The 14,647-nt window shown below is 42.3% G+C and overlaps 1 protein-coding gene across 3 annotated transcripts in view; it reads left to right on the forward strand.

Moving 5' to 3' along the window:
• The first annotated feature begins 1,839 nt into the window (after positions 1-1,839).
• Positions 1,840-14,647, forward strand: part of Stx7 (syntaxin 7) — a 43,829-nt gene continuing 31,021 nt past the window's right edge. For 2 of the 3 annotated variants that reach the window (XM_051175404.1, XM_051175402.1), the window contains exons 1-2: positions 1,844-1,908; positions 8,510-8,659. In XM_051175404.1, the coding sequence (XP_051031361.1) occupies positions 8,575-8,659 (85 nt within the window). In that variant the 5' untranslated portion in view covers positions 1,844-1,908; positions 8,510-8,574. Of the gene's footprint in view, positions 1,909-8,509; positions 8,660-14,647 lie in introns of all 3 variants that reach the window. The other variant, XM_051175403.1, reaches the window with a different exon arrangement.

Genomic DNA, 14,647 nt, shown 5'->3' on the forward strand with positions numbered 1-14,647 from the left:
TAAACATTTACACACATTATACACATTTGCATAAGCCTTCTTTTGCCAGAATGCCCTGTTCCATCACGTCTTCCGGTAGAACTTTTATATAACTTTCAAAACTCCTGCTCCTGTTTCCACTTCAAAAACCATTACTGACTCTACAGTAAGGCCACCCATCTTTGGGTTGCCACTGTGCTCTGTACATATCTCCATCACAGAGCAGCTTGTGGTGTCATGTGAAGGTCATCACTACCCCACAGGAAAATGCCATCCATACTCTACTCATTTTGATATGCTATGCAAGGCTTGGCAGTTGGTGCAGGGCAGACTCCCAGAAGTCATTTGTGATAGGAAATGTGTGATAGTCAGGTGATACGAAGGACTCTGAGATCCAGGAGTAAGACTCAAGACTGTGCTATTCTGAATTATTTGTGTGACTTGGATTTGTTTTGTGTTCCAGGTTCCTTAATCTGTGTAATGAGGAAACGGAACCAAGTTGTCTGAAAGGGACTCTGTGGCTTTAACAGTTAACATGACTTTTTATTGCAGAGGTTGCTTCCTTGCCAAAGAATGATTTTTAAAATTATAAAAATTTGGAAAAAGGAGAGGCTTCAAACAGAAACTGGAATTTCCTCAGTATCATGAAAAACATAAAATGCCATTATATTGGGCTAATATTTCTAACTGTTCACAGTGGGGTCTACGGTATGGCTCTGTGGTAGATCTCTTAACACCTCAAAACAAAACCTCAAACAACCTGGGCAAGTGACACAGGCCTGTAGTTCCAGGTCCTCAGAAGGACAAGGCAGGATTGCAAGTTCAAGGCCTGATTGTGCTATAGAGTGAGATCAAGGTTAGTTTGGGCAACCTATAAAGATCCTGTTTCAAAAGGAAAAGCTGAGGATACAGGACACAGTTACAGCACTTGTTTTCCATGTGCAAAGTCCTTGGTTCAATCTCTAGTACCGGGCAAAATAAAGCACAACTTGAAAGTTCACAGTGCCTCTAGCCGAATCACATTGCTTTAAATGGGTGTACGTCCTTTGACCAGTGTACTCACTCCACTGTGTGGATCCTACTTGGAAGAGGAAGCGCTTTAGTCTGATCTAAATCATATATGTCTGCTTGCATGTGTAAAACCATGTGGTTCTGGTTCACAATATTCTGAATTCCCTTCAGCACACACACACACACACACACACACACACACACTTAAATTCTTCTGCACTTTGGTATCGCATGCTCTTTTCAGAAAATAACGTCGTCTTAATTATATGCAAAGGTCAAGCCAATCTATATTCTAATTAATTTGGCAAAGGATTTCTTTCATCCGAACTGCTGATGCTTCTCATTGTTGGGACATTCTGTTCTCTTAAAGCCTGAGAAAACTGCATCCGGTCTTTCAAGGCTATGAGGACGATCGTGAACTAAGAAAAGACCTTTACCAAGTGAGCACCCAGAGGTTGTTTTTCATTTATTCTTCTTGGATTCAGCTAGCATTGCCTTGACTTTTTTTTTTTTTTTTTTTTTTTTTTTTCCAGTGACTTTAAAATATAGTTGTTGATAAAGTCGACTGCAGAGTTAATGGTTGGGAAACAGGAACGGCAGGAGCTGATGGGGCCTGACTCAGGGAGGATGGCGCCACCGAATGAAGAAGGCAGCTCTCCTCTGCCCCTTCCTCTTCTCTTGCAAGTAGACATTCACCATCAGTGTCAGGCTCCCAAGCAATTTTACCAGTCCCTTCAAGCTTTAGTTATTATTGGCCAATGGGAGAGAAGCAAACCCCGCCTCCTTCTTCCCTGGGCTGTACCCCGAGCATGCGCAGTGGGCAGGCTTGCACCACCGCCCATCAGCTGAAGCGAGGGAGGGCAGAGGGCCCCAGGTTGACAGCGGCTGGCGGAGAAGAAGGAAGCCGATGAGGTTAGGGTAAGAGGAGGCTGCAGAGCCAGAGGGTCCGGGAGGGGCACCCCAGGAGTGCAGCCCGCGGTGTCTGTTTGCGGGTGCGCATAGAGTCGGGCACCCCATGGGCGCGGGGTCAGCGCCTCCCGGGCTCCTACGCCCCGCCACGGACTCCTGGGCTTGCAGCAGGGAACAAGGGCTGCCTGTCAGCCTTGGGGCCCTTTTCCATCGCCAGCTCTGCTTTATCTGTCAACTTCCCTTCCAGAACAGAAAAGCAAAAGCGTTGGGCCCTGGTCATCTGGCCACAGGTTATTTCTGCGGCCCCTTGAGTTTGTTGTCCGTGACTTCCACAAACTAACGTTTTTGGACCTAAGCTGTGCAGGGCTTTAATTGATTTATTCCCAAGACCCTTAACAAAAAGTATTTCAAGTATTCGCATCTGTGTTTTCTAGGTTAAATTCAGACAACAAGAACAACAACAAAACTTGGGTAAGGGTGGAGAGGGAGATAGCCTTCTAGTCAAATGCTAATTTTACCCTCTGATTTTGTAATATGCTTGGATTTTATATACCTCTCTCTCTCTCTTTTTTGGTCACTTCAGATCGTGTATTCTGGCAATAATTATCATTTATAAGTGGTCCATAATCGGGGGGTGGGGAGGAGGAAGTAACTATGAAACACTGTTCTGTTTGGCTCTGTTGGATGGGGCCATTTCTTTTAGGTGTACTCTGAGCTGCACTGGGCACAGACTGATAAAACTGTTAAACTGTGTCTTGTGATGTGGAAGTCTTTGGCTTTGCAGCTTGTGAAGTTGCCCCAGGCTTGTGACTAGTTAAGAATTAGACTGGGGTTTCCCAGTGTCTGGGCAAAGTTAATGTAACACTGTATTAACTCTTCTGTGTCTTTTTCCCTTCAGGTAGTTTACTTCTTCTATTCTTCCCGATTAACAGTCATTGCTAATTTTGATTAAGAGCCCAAGTTCGTATAAGTAATGCTGCTGGTTGAAAATTATTAATAGTTATGTTGAGCTATATGTAGTTCAGTGGTGGAGTGCTTGCTTAATATGCAGGAGGTCCTGGTTCAGTCCTCAGCATTACAAAATATTATTGCAATGTCTACTATTACTATTAGATGGAACACCCAAGGTTAGGTCTGAGTGGATTTTGCTGCGGTTCAGTGTAACTTGAAATATTAGTGTGTAAACCCATGGTGGGAAATCCTTGGTAAACTAAGATAAATCCAAATAGTGTAGCATAACAGTGAAGGAGCTGGGCTGGAGCGCACTTTGGAAGTTTGTGGAATAGATACTCGGATGAAAGATGGAGCGCGCTCACTTCAATTGATTATGTCCTATGAATGCCCCCTCTCTTGTTGGTGTTAGGGACTGAAAGTAAACATTGTGGATGTTTGGGTCTGTTACGTACTATGAATGGTTTGAAGCAAAAGACATGGACAGGGAGTAATAGTAGAGACTTCTCATTTCACCTCTGGCGTTTCTAGCGTGTGATAACAGCTTGCTGAGAAAAGGAGCTAGTGGTCACGTGAGCACATTGGGGGGGGGCTTCCCAGAGATAGGAAAATGGCCAAGGCAGCAATAACCCCGACATTTAGTGTTTTAAAAATGTTAATGCTTACTCTCAGGCTGGGTATGTGTTCTTAGGAAATTGGTACACTTGTTCATTCCCACTGCAAACGCTGACTCCTGACCTGTTTTGTAGCCAAGTACTAGAGAATAGAACAGGTCCACAATTTTCACTCCACCTCATGCCACATACACAAATAAAAACCCTGGGGAACAAAAAAAGAAGGAAGTCCAGTGTGTTACGATGGTGTGTGTGATTAAGAAAGTGAAACTGACCATTTGTTTCGAGCAGGCTGAGTTTTAAACCAGTTTATGCTTAGTGGAAGTCTTAAGGGTTCAACATTACGTCTCACAGTTTCTCCAGGGCAGTATTTCACATTCAGCACTGTGTAGCAAGCATTTCTCTATTCACTTCTTTTTTGTTCTTTAGGCAGTCTTAAGGCAGCTCTCATTGTGGGCTTTGATCTCCCTCCGCCTCGTTCACCTTTAGTGTTTATATATCATCATAAAAAGAGAATTACTAAGATGTTGAGTTGAACACTGTCCAACAGAACTTTCTGTGGTGATAGAAATGGATATATGAGCTTTCCAAGCTGCTGGCCACTGGCCACTTATAATTTCTGAGTACTTGAAAGGTGGCTTGGGTGGCTTCCATTTAACTTAATTCACTTTAATAGTCCATGTCAATAGTAGCTACTCTATAGGCAGCACAGGTGATGAGTTATATAATTATTTTTTTTTTGCAAAGGCACTAGGAATTCCAAATGGATTTGCAACAAGAATACATTAGTGTCTTGCTAGGTACTGGGGATGGTTATAGAGCGTAAACATTTTATAAACATAGAATTAATTAGCTTGCGTATAAAACTCATAAACTTTTAAGTCATTTATCAATAACTATGTACTTGTATGTTATTTTTTTATAGCAAAGATAGCCATTGTCCCACTTATTTGTATTTGATCAGGAGAGCCAACTCATGTCTTTTGAATGTCATCATTCACTCGCTGAGCAGTACAGAAAGGGAGTGTGTGTCCAGTGGTATCACCTCCATCCACTTACACTCTTTGTTGAAGGAGTGAGGATAGAAAAATTACCTGTGGGCCTGCAGAAAGGTGATGAGTTTGGCCATGTGGTTGAATTGGTCCACCTGTCCTAAGTTGTTATACAGTTATACGGAAAGCATTAGGATTTAGTCTAGTGTTTGAGAAAATGTGAGCTTCTGGGTTTACTTTCAGATTTACAGTCTTTCGCTTATCATGAACAAGTCACTTGTTCTCAGTGATGCCTCAGGGTCTTTGTGAAAATATACAATGGCAATTAGCCCAGCTGCATAGGGTTCTGAGAAGATGAAAGGTGATCATAAAAAGTACCATATGTAGAAAATGCCCATCTCTTTCTTAGACTGCTGTTCCTTCATCACTCAAGACTGCACTGAGGTGGTCACCTCCATACCCTTCCTCTGAAAAATGCTGAACATGCCAAGAGTGTAGCTCTTAGAATGAATGAAGCCCACTTGTGTCTCCAGCATGGGCATTCTCCAATTAGCTTGCTTGAGTTCAACGATGAGAGCAGCAGCTGCGATTGTGACTGCCTGACGGACTGCCTGCCTGCCTTAACTTTTCAGAAATAAAAAAGAAAACCCTGAGGTTTGGACTAGTGTATATACATGGATTTTGAGAGTTAAGAGACAGCTAAAATCCTTGCATTATTTAGCAGAAGTCTGATAGTAGTCTCTTTGGGCAGGGAGAAATTAGGCTTTAGGGTATTGTGTGGCTGTGTGTCTCTAATGAGGGCCCTGCAGGTGCAGGACCATATCAGAGCTGTCCTCTGTGTATAGTGGAAAAGCATTTTGTGCCTGGATGTGCATTATCTTGTTTTGATCCTGGCTGGAGGCCCAGATGCTAAGTGTCTTGCCCAAGGTAGAGATTTCTGGTTGCTGGTTATAGTGGCATCCAAACAGGCAGTTAGTGAGTTCTAGTAACTTTAAAGACAAATAGACACTAGAGATAGTGTGTTAAGGTTGTGATTTGTAGATACAGATGTGAGACTTAACTTGTGCCTGTTGTTAAAGGAGGAGCCATTCACAGTGTGTTGGTGGTAGCTGTAAAGCACAGGTGTTTTGGAAACCTGACTGATAGAGAAAGATGCCACTGAGCCAAGAGAAAATGGCCTTTGTCCATGCATTACAATATTATTTGTCACTTAAAAGGATTGAGATACTCTGATAGATGCTACAGGGAGATGGTCCTTGAAAACACAAGGAAGAGAAACAAATCACTCACAAAGAACATATATTGTATGATTCCCTTTGTGTGAAGCATACAGTGGATTAATTGTTGAGGACAAACAGGAGATGAAAAATGATGGGTAGGGACTTGCTTCTCAGAGTAATATGCATTTAAAAGTTATGTGGTGATTGCCACATGGCACTGTTTACATTAAAAACCATTGGATTATGTAACTTAAATGGCTGGATTGTATGGTATATAGATTATATCTTAACACAGATCTTACTTTTTAAAGAATGGGGCTAGCAAGCTGGCTCAGCAGGTAAGGACCTTTTGCCAAGTTTGAGTTTGATCCCAGGACTTACATGGTGAGGGAGAGAACCAACTCTTGAAAGTTGTTTTTTGATCTCCACACACAGTAGCATACATACATAGATACATACACAAAATACACACACACACACACACACACACACACACACACACACACACACACACACGTTCCAAAATTTAAAGATATGAAAAGGAGAGCTCTAATTGATTTATTGGTTCACAGAACACTTAAAATGGTGTTAGAGTAATTGACTTCCTGGCCTAAGCTGATTCTGAACTCTGGGTCCTCATGATTTAGTGACTCCAGTGCTGGGGCTACAAGCGTACATCACACCTACCTTTTCAGGTATAGCCAGGTACAGCCAGCTTCCCAGCTCTTTACACGGTGTAGTCCTAGTTCAGTACTTTCCAGAAGGGAATTTATTCCTGCTATCCTGTTGTTGTGGGTCAGCTGTTGGTTAAGGTTCCAGTTTGCTTTTAATGAAATTGGTTTTGAGTCTTTATTTAGGACCTGTTTTGCATGGAACAAAGAAGGAGAGAGGAAAATATACTAAAGCTCCTAAGACTGATGACAGGCACATTCCACAGTGCACAGAGCCAGCACAGCTGTTATGTTTCCTCCCAGCACAGTCTTTTGTGCCTTCTTTACCATCATGTTCCCTGCTTGTAGATTCATCCTACCATGCATCAAAAATGTCATTTAGTTACAGCAGTATAGAACATACATACAGGTTTCTTTTTTAAAATTTATTCCCTAAATAATACAACTATGTACAAAGCCTAAGAAACTTGAGTATTTTAGTATCCTTTTACTCTCATCTGTGGGAAAACCCAGTGGTTTTGCACTGGATTATGGTCAAAATAAACCTGGAAGCCAAGACTTATTCTTCTGAGATAATTATTCTCTATGTTAGCAAACATAGGCTTCAATGTCACCTTCATTAATGGGTGGTTTTGTTACTATGGACCAGTTACTTAATCCTTATAAGCCACAGTTTGTAACAAAGAACAGTTACAGAGGACTTTAAAGGGGAGGTTGTGGACTCAGAAAGACAAACACAGTATGGATTCACTCATAAGTAGATATTAGATGTAAAGCAAAGGATAACCAGACTACAATCCACAGCTGCATAGAAGAGAACATGGATTGCCCTGGGAAGGGAAATTAGATGAGATCTACAGGGTAAACTGGGGGTGGGTGCTGGTAAGGGCGATGAGAACAGGAGGGAATAAGATGGCCAAGGTGGGGACGGATGCAGTGGAAGAGCAATGAAAGAGATATCATAATAAAGAGAGTCACTATAGACTTAGGGAGAAACCTGGTGCTAAGATAACTCACAACAACCCACAAGGAGGAGCCCAGCAAAGATTCCTAGCAGCAGTGGAGAGGATGCCCCAAATGGCCTACCCTTGTAATCAGATTGGTGACTACCCTAACTGTCACCATAGAACCTTCAGCTTGTAATTGATGGAACCAGATGTACAGGTTCACAACCAAGTACCAGTCTGAGCTCCAGGAGTCCAGGCAAAGAGAGGGAGGAGGGAATATATGAGCAAGGGAGGTCAAGATCATGATGGAAAAATCTACAGAGACAGCTGAACCAAGCTCATGGAAACTCATGGAGTCTACACCTATAACTGTGGAGACTCCAGGGGACTGAATTAGGCCCAAGTTATGAATCTTGGACTAGCTGATGGGCCTCTGGCAGTAGGACCATGATACAAACCTGGTATTGAGCTAGCTTGTTGGAGCCCATTCCTTACGGTGGGATCCCATGCTCAGTGGCAGTAGGAACATGATATAATCCCAGTACGTGAGCTAGCTTGTTGTAGCCCATGCCCTATGGTGGGATGCCATGCTCAGCCTTAATACATGGGAGAGGAGCCTGGTCCTGCCCCAACCTATTGTTCCAGACTATGCTGACTCCTCATGGGAGCCATTCCCTGTAAGTAGGGCTGGGGGTGGGGAGGTGAGGAGCGTGTGGGAGGGGTAGGGAGGAAGGGGGGTTGTAGGAGGACGTGTGAGAGGGAGAACTGTAGTTGGAATGTAAAATCAAATAAAAAAATGGCAAAAACTGAAGGGGAGGTTGTGGAGTTAAGTTGGACAGCTGGTGTGAACTATTTTCATTTCACAGATACATAGTAACTGTTAGGTCTTCGCTCTCCTTCCCTTTCTGGGTTGCCTCCCACTGACGCCAGCCATTTGGTCCAGGGCTGGCTAGGAGCTTCCCCTTCCTTGGATATGTATCATTTGTGTTTTCCACATGTTCTGGATCCATCCAATTAGTCTTCATGTCTAAGCCTTTGTTCTCCATATTAATCATACCTAATTATACAACTTACATGTTTGTGCTTGATAAATGCTTTCTAGAAAAAAATTAATAATTTTCTTTTTTCAACCCTCTAATCTCCCAGGTGGGTTATTTGGGAAATGTACAGCAATGATTTCAAAAATATAATGGTACAACTTTTATATTTTTTTAGGTGACTCCTAGAAAACCATACAGCCTCCTTGCATCTGATGAGATCAGCCAGTCAGCCAACCAGCCATGTCTTACACTCCAGGGATCGGTGGGGACCCTGCCCAGCTGGCACAGCGCATCTCTTCTAACATCCAAAAGATCACACAATGCTGTGAGTCCAGTTTCAAATTAACTCCACTGTTGTTCTCACTTCTTAACTGAACTTGGAAGCAAACGTGATAAAACTCTAGCAATTCAGGGAGGAGGGAGGAAGGTGCATTCTTCTAAGAACACATTTGAAGAGCCTAGAGCTCTTCAGAGTAAGTGTGGAGATAATTTAATACAAGAACAGAGTGCCAGGCCCAGGTTGCATTGTTTCACTAATAAAATAAAGATTTGCAGGTTGGTGTTTGTATTTACTCTGAGACCACCTGGTTCTTGAAGTTGCAATCTGCTGGCTTAGTCTCATAGGTTAAGCTCTAATGAGTACTAGTAAGAGGTCAAAAGATTTATGCTTATTAGGAATAAAATCTGAGCAGATAGGGCTAAGGCTAATTTAAACCTGCAAACACGTGGTATAAAATGAAAAGAGGAAGGACAGAAGTAAGCAGGTGCTTTAGTTTCTTTTTGTGTTGCTGTAACAAAATACAGGACAGGCTATAAAGGAATATGTTATTTAGTCACAGTTTCGGAGGACAAAGAACACAGCCCCAGCGTCTTCTTGACTTCTGGTGAGGATCTGAGGATCTGTCCGCCACAAGATGCCCCATGGTAGGAAGGGAAGCAGGAGAGTGAGGTGCGGTAGCCACACTGACCATATGACCACCACTGTCATGAAGACCAATCCATCTCAGAGAGACCGAGAAATATACGAATTCTGTCCACCGCCCCACACTACCACTGGGGATCAGGCCTTAACACGACATTCCAACCATGGCAGGAGGGGATATTAATCTGTGGAGAGAAATTGTGGAAGATGGTGTAGATTCCCTCATGGACTTCCCTTGCTACAGAGACAGCAGGCCAACAGAAACAGATCCAATTTACCCATCAGCACCTGTCCATGTGTGTGCATATGCATATTCATAGGCATACAGGCTTCGTTTCCAGTCTAGTTCCTGAATCACAGCTAATCATACACCGGACTATTCTAGGCATCGTCCTCTCAGTGCTTTGGGGCATTGCCAGAACTCTTTTTTTTTTTTTTTCTTTTTCAGACAGTGTCTCACTACATTTATCTGACTCAGAACTTGCTATGCAAACCAGGCTGGCCTCGAACTCACAGAGAGTCACCTGTTTTTGCCTCTAGAGTGCTGGGATTAAAGGTGTACATCACCACATATGACACCAGAACTCCTTTACTTCATGTTAATATATTTTTATTCTTCAATATTGTTAACATCCTAACACCCTACTAAAATGCAGAATGTTTTCAAATGATCTTAGCATTTTTTTTTTTAATTTAATCACTAACCCCTCAATACTGTGCTCACAAGTGATTTAAATGAGATGCCCATGTACTTTGGAGGTCAAGGGAATACAGTTACATACAGATGGCTCTAGAAGGTACTGATGCCTACTTTGATTTAGAGTAATTTGTGTTTTCTTTGGCTACTGTCAGGATAGCCGGAAGGAGTAGCATTGCACATCAGGCTATTCATGACAGGCAGTTAAGAGTGCTCCCTCAGGACTGTTGCAGCTTCTTGCTCTTCTGGTTTCAGATATCTCTGATCACTCCATGGCTTCTCTGCTGCTTGCATAAAACACTGATTGGCTTTAGGTGAATATAATCATCTATGTGAAGTTTAAGGGGGTTGATAGTTCAGTTTACACGTATGGAAAATCCAGACCTTTTGCAAGAAAGGGTGTCAAAATAGAATGGGTCCTCTTGGCTCATGTTTATCAAATGGTGCCAGGAATTCAAGAGGCTGAGGAGTGACTGTGCCACTCTGAGAAATGGTAAGCACTAGATAGTACAGGGGGTACCTGAGCTGGAGACTGTGGAAGCTTAGACTAGAAGGAGGAAAGGGCTAGTTTAAATCAGACCATGCTTGCTGAGAAAGAGATCAGTTGTTTCATCCAGATGAGACATAATCGGAGCCAGGGTTGACTACTAGAGTGTGGATGAACAGCTAAATGTACAACCTAATTATAATCTCTAGCAATCTTGAATTGTGCTGAAGGCTTCCCCAACTGTTCAGAACTCATAAGATGGGCCAAACTGAACCTCACGGTGCAGGGCTATATAATTCCACATACTCAGGAGTCTGCAGCAAGAAGATTACAAGTTCAAGGCTTGCTTGAGCTACAGAGAAAGTTCAAGGCCAGCCTGTGCAACTTATTGAGACCCCTGTCTCAAAATAAAAAAGTAAAAATAAGTCTATGGATATAGTTCCATGATAGATGTCTTAGCTAGCATGTGCATGGCCCTAGATTCAATTCAATAATTAAAATAATTTTTTAATGAAGACTGAAATCATTAAATCAAGAAAAGATCCAATCGCTCTCTTCAGATATGTAAGATACCATCTGTCAAGCATGAAACTGAAGCCACATGTACTGTATAAGCTATACAAGCTCACAGCTACTGGGAATTAGACCCCAAGATGAGAAGCATGAAGGGCTTTTGAATAATCCAAATTGCTAAAAGATGGCTTTGCCTCTCAAGAGTGAATGTTGTTACTAAGAGACTAGAAAGAGTAGTCAGATAATTCCCAAGCCACTTATTCAGAAATTTAAATATTGAAATGATGTTTCAAACTAAGTGACTTTTAATTGTGATATTCTGTTTGGCACATTCAGCAATAGTTCTTGGAGTATCTATTACACATTAGACACTGTTTCAGATTATGTAAATATAGCTGTAAACAAATCTATAAGGTTCTGTCTTCATAGTGTACAGTGAAGTTGGAAGCATCATGCAGTATAAAAGTTAATAAGCAACAGTCTCCCATGAGGAAAATACAGTGAAAGTGATGGATGAGCAGGCAGCTGGGGTGCTTTGTTGCTTCCATGCACCTTGGATGTAGGAGGAAGGCCTGGCAGAGAGAGCTACAGGAGCAAGTTGCATGAAGGAGATCACCAGCAATGAACATCCCAAAGCAGTTAAGGGCTTGAGTTGCTCATAGCATAGGGGAAAATAACAAACCTCTATGTCCAAAGCACAGGACTTGAGGCTAGAGTTGCCGGAGGGCAAATCAGAGGAGGCTGGGTGAGTTACCTAGGCCTTTGTCTGCTCTGTGGAGAGTTTGGGCTTCACAATACAAGGCAGTGGAAATCACTCAAAGCTTGTGAGGAGAAGAAATACAATCCAATCTGCACTTAGAAAGGACCACCAGGGTTACCGTTTAGAGCACAGATGTAAGGAGACATGGGGGACAAATTTTGGTCTTTGTGGAGGTCTATTGAGAGAGATTTTTGTCATGTGCCAGGGTTGCACCAATGAGGATGGAGAGCCATGAAGAAAGAGTGTATCTAGACACAGAGCCAGGGAGACTTGGAGGTGCCTATGAGTGGGCCTGAGAGGCAAGGAGAGGAATCATACTTTTTGCACAGAGGACAGAAGTAGGGTGGTGACAAGTGTAAACGAGATGAGAAAGACTACCATCCAGGACTAGTTGAGGAGGATTGTGCTTCCTTCTAGTAAATTGTTTTTGTTTTTAATACAGTCTTAGGGCAGTAGGCTACTATTGGATCACTTCGCCCATGGAAAAGTAAAGTTTGAAATGTCTTTTGGATCTCTAAATGGAGATATCAGACAGTTGAGATGTATGAATTTGGAACCCTACCACAATTTGGAGTTTAGAATATGGGATCTGAATGATATTTAAAACCTTAGCTCTGGATTAAGCCCAAAAGGATTTGGAGAAAAAGACTGGGGTGTTAAGAACCGTAGATGTTGGGAAGAAAGCAGCATGGAGAATCTGAGTGACCAGAGAACTAGGGACAAAACAGAGATGAGGTAGCTTACGAGAAATCAAAACAAGAGGTTTTTTTTGTTTTTTTTTTTTTTAAAGAATGTTGAGGCCTCTTCTGTGTTTAATGCTGCTGGGGAGCAGCAGAGAATTACGCTGGAAAAATTGTATGTTGGACAAATGGGCATGGTAATCTCATGTCTGTTTTCCAAGTGTCGGGTGAGAAGAACTGCGTTGTCCACTTAACAAGATATCCCAGAATTCTGCTCACCCATGCTTATACCTTAGATGTGGCTACCTCTCTACCAGGAGTGTGTTTGATCTGGGGTTGGTTCCGTTTGAGAAAGAAAAGATACATCACTCTTTTGTAGGCAACTGACTGACTCTGCTTTGAAAGCGTATGATGATCAGAGCAGCAGTTGCATTTTCTACTAGAAAAGGAAAATGCTAGAACTTTAGATTGTAATTGTAAAAGAATGTCTTTCAAGGCCACCGGGGACTGGGAAAGTACCCCTAGAGCAGGAATTCTCAACCTTTAGGTCATGACCCTTTGGAAGATCGATTGACCCTTTCACTGGGTTCTGTAAATGGAGTTCTTAATTGATCTAAATAATCAAAACCCAGAATCAGATACAGAGGAAAATGCTGAGAGACCAGAGAGAAGGAGCAAGCCAAAGTCACTTTTACCTTCTTAACTTCCCAATGGAAAAAAGAGTGCGTTTCTGTTTCTTCCCACTTTTACCATCTTTCTGCCTAGCCATCTCACTTCCTGTCTGTCTGTACAAACCTCCAGACCTCTATAGTTAGCTAGTGGCAAGCTCCATCCTCTGATCTTCGGACAAGCTTTATTTATACAAGCAAGGTAACACCACAGGGGTCACCTAAGACCATTGGAAAACACAGATATTTATATTACGAATCATAGTTGTAACAAAATGACTGTTATAACATAGGGATGAAAATAATTTTATGGTTGGGGGTCACCACAGCATGAAGAACTGTATTAAGGGGTCACAGCATGAGGAAGGTTGAGAATCACTGCTAGAGAGGGTGGTTTGCCTTTCAAAACCTCTGCAAGGTGAGACCAGGTGTGATACTGGGGAAGTGTAATCCGCTTCTAAGTGCATTTGTCTTTAAGGGAAGTAGGAAGTAAAAGCCTCACACAAGGAGAGAGAGAGAAGGGAAGGCTGGTGTGGTGTGAACTGAGGTAGTGAATGCACAGTCCAGGCAGGAGGATGTAGAGAAGGGCCGATTGCTTGGTTGAATGCAAACTTGAGAGTCAGACACGGCTTTAGTGACCAGCACTGCTGAAGTTCAGGGTCTGAATGAAAGGAAGTTCAGAGTGAAACTAGGTGACTGGTCCACGTCTAGCCTACCGTTCTGAGAAGAGCCGCTCGCTGGCTCGCGCAGCCGCATGTGGAAGTGAGAGGCAGAAGTGTGAAATCTCAGTTCTCTTTCCCCCAGTGACAGTGCTATTAATACAGACAGGCTCGATGGAATGAGGGTTCTTTGCACCATAGGTCGGTTCTTCCTTTGACAACATTTGCATCTTTTAACCTGCGTCCCTCCAGATTACCTGATTTAAAAAATGAGTCTAGGGAAGGTATTGTGAGTGAGGTTACTAGAAGGTGGGCATCTGCTCAAACAGAACCCAACGCTTCCTGGGGCTGCAGTGGGGAAAGTTTATGTTCCTGCTCGTCTTGATAAGTAAAGACTTACACAAACGTTGAGTCTTGTAGCTTATTTTACGCCAAAAAGAAAACAATCAATTTTATTATTATTATTATTATTTGGGGAACCCAAGTATAATAGCAAGAATATAATTTTGTTTTCTTTTAACAATATTCTGGCAATTCTGTTTTGCAAAGCACATGATACTTTTTTCTTTTCTTTCTTTTTCTTTCTTTCTTCCTTCCTTCCTTTCTTTCTTTCTTTTTTTTTTTTTTTTGAGGTAGTGGGTGTTGAATTGAGAGCCTCATACATGTGAAGCAAGTGTTCTACCGCTGAGCTGTGCCTCCTTAGCCTCAAAATACAGTATTTAAACTTAATTTGCTGTTCAATCACTTTTTCTTGAAGGGGATCTTTCCTGTTACAAATCTGCTTCAATAGTAAACTGCAGCAGTGGTATAATTTATAGCAAGCAAAATATTTAGACATTGTAAGTGTTTACACATACATTAACAGGTGTAAGCTACATATTTCAGACATTTACTTACTTTGAAACAATCTGACCTTTCAGTGACAAG

The sequence above is a fragment of the Phodopus roborovskii genome, unplaced genomic scaffold (genome assembly GCF_943737965.1).
Source record: "Phodopus roborovskii unplaced genomic scaffold, PHOROB, whole genome shotgun sequence".
NCBI classification, from domain to species: Eukaryota; Metazoa; Chordata; class Mammalia; order Rodentia; family Cricetidae; genus Phodopus; species Phodopus roborovskii.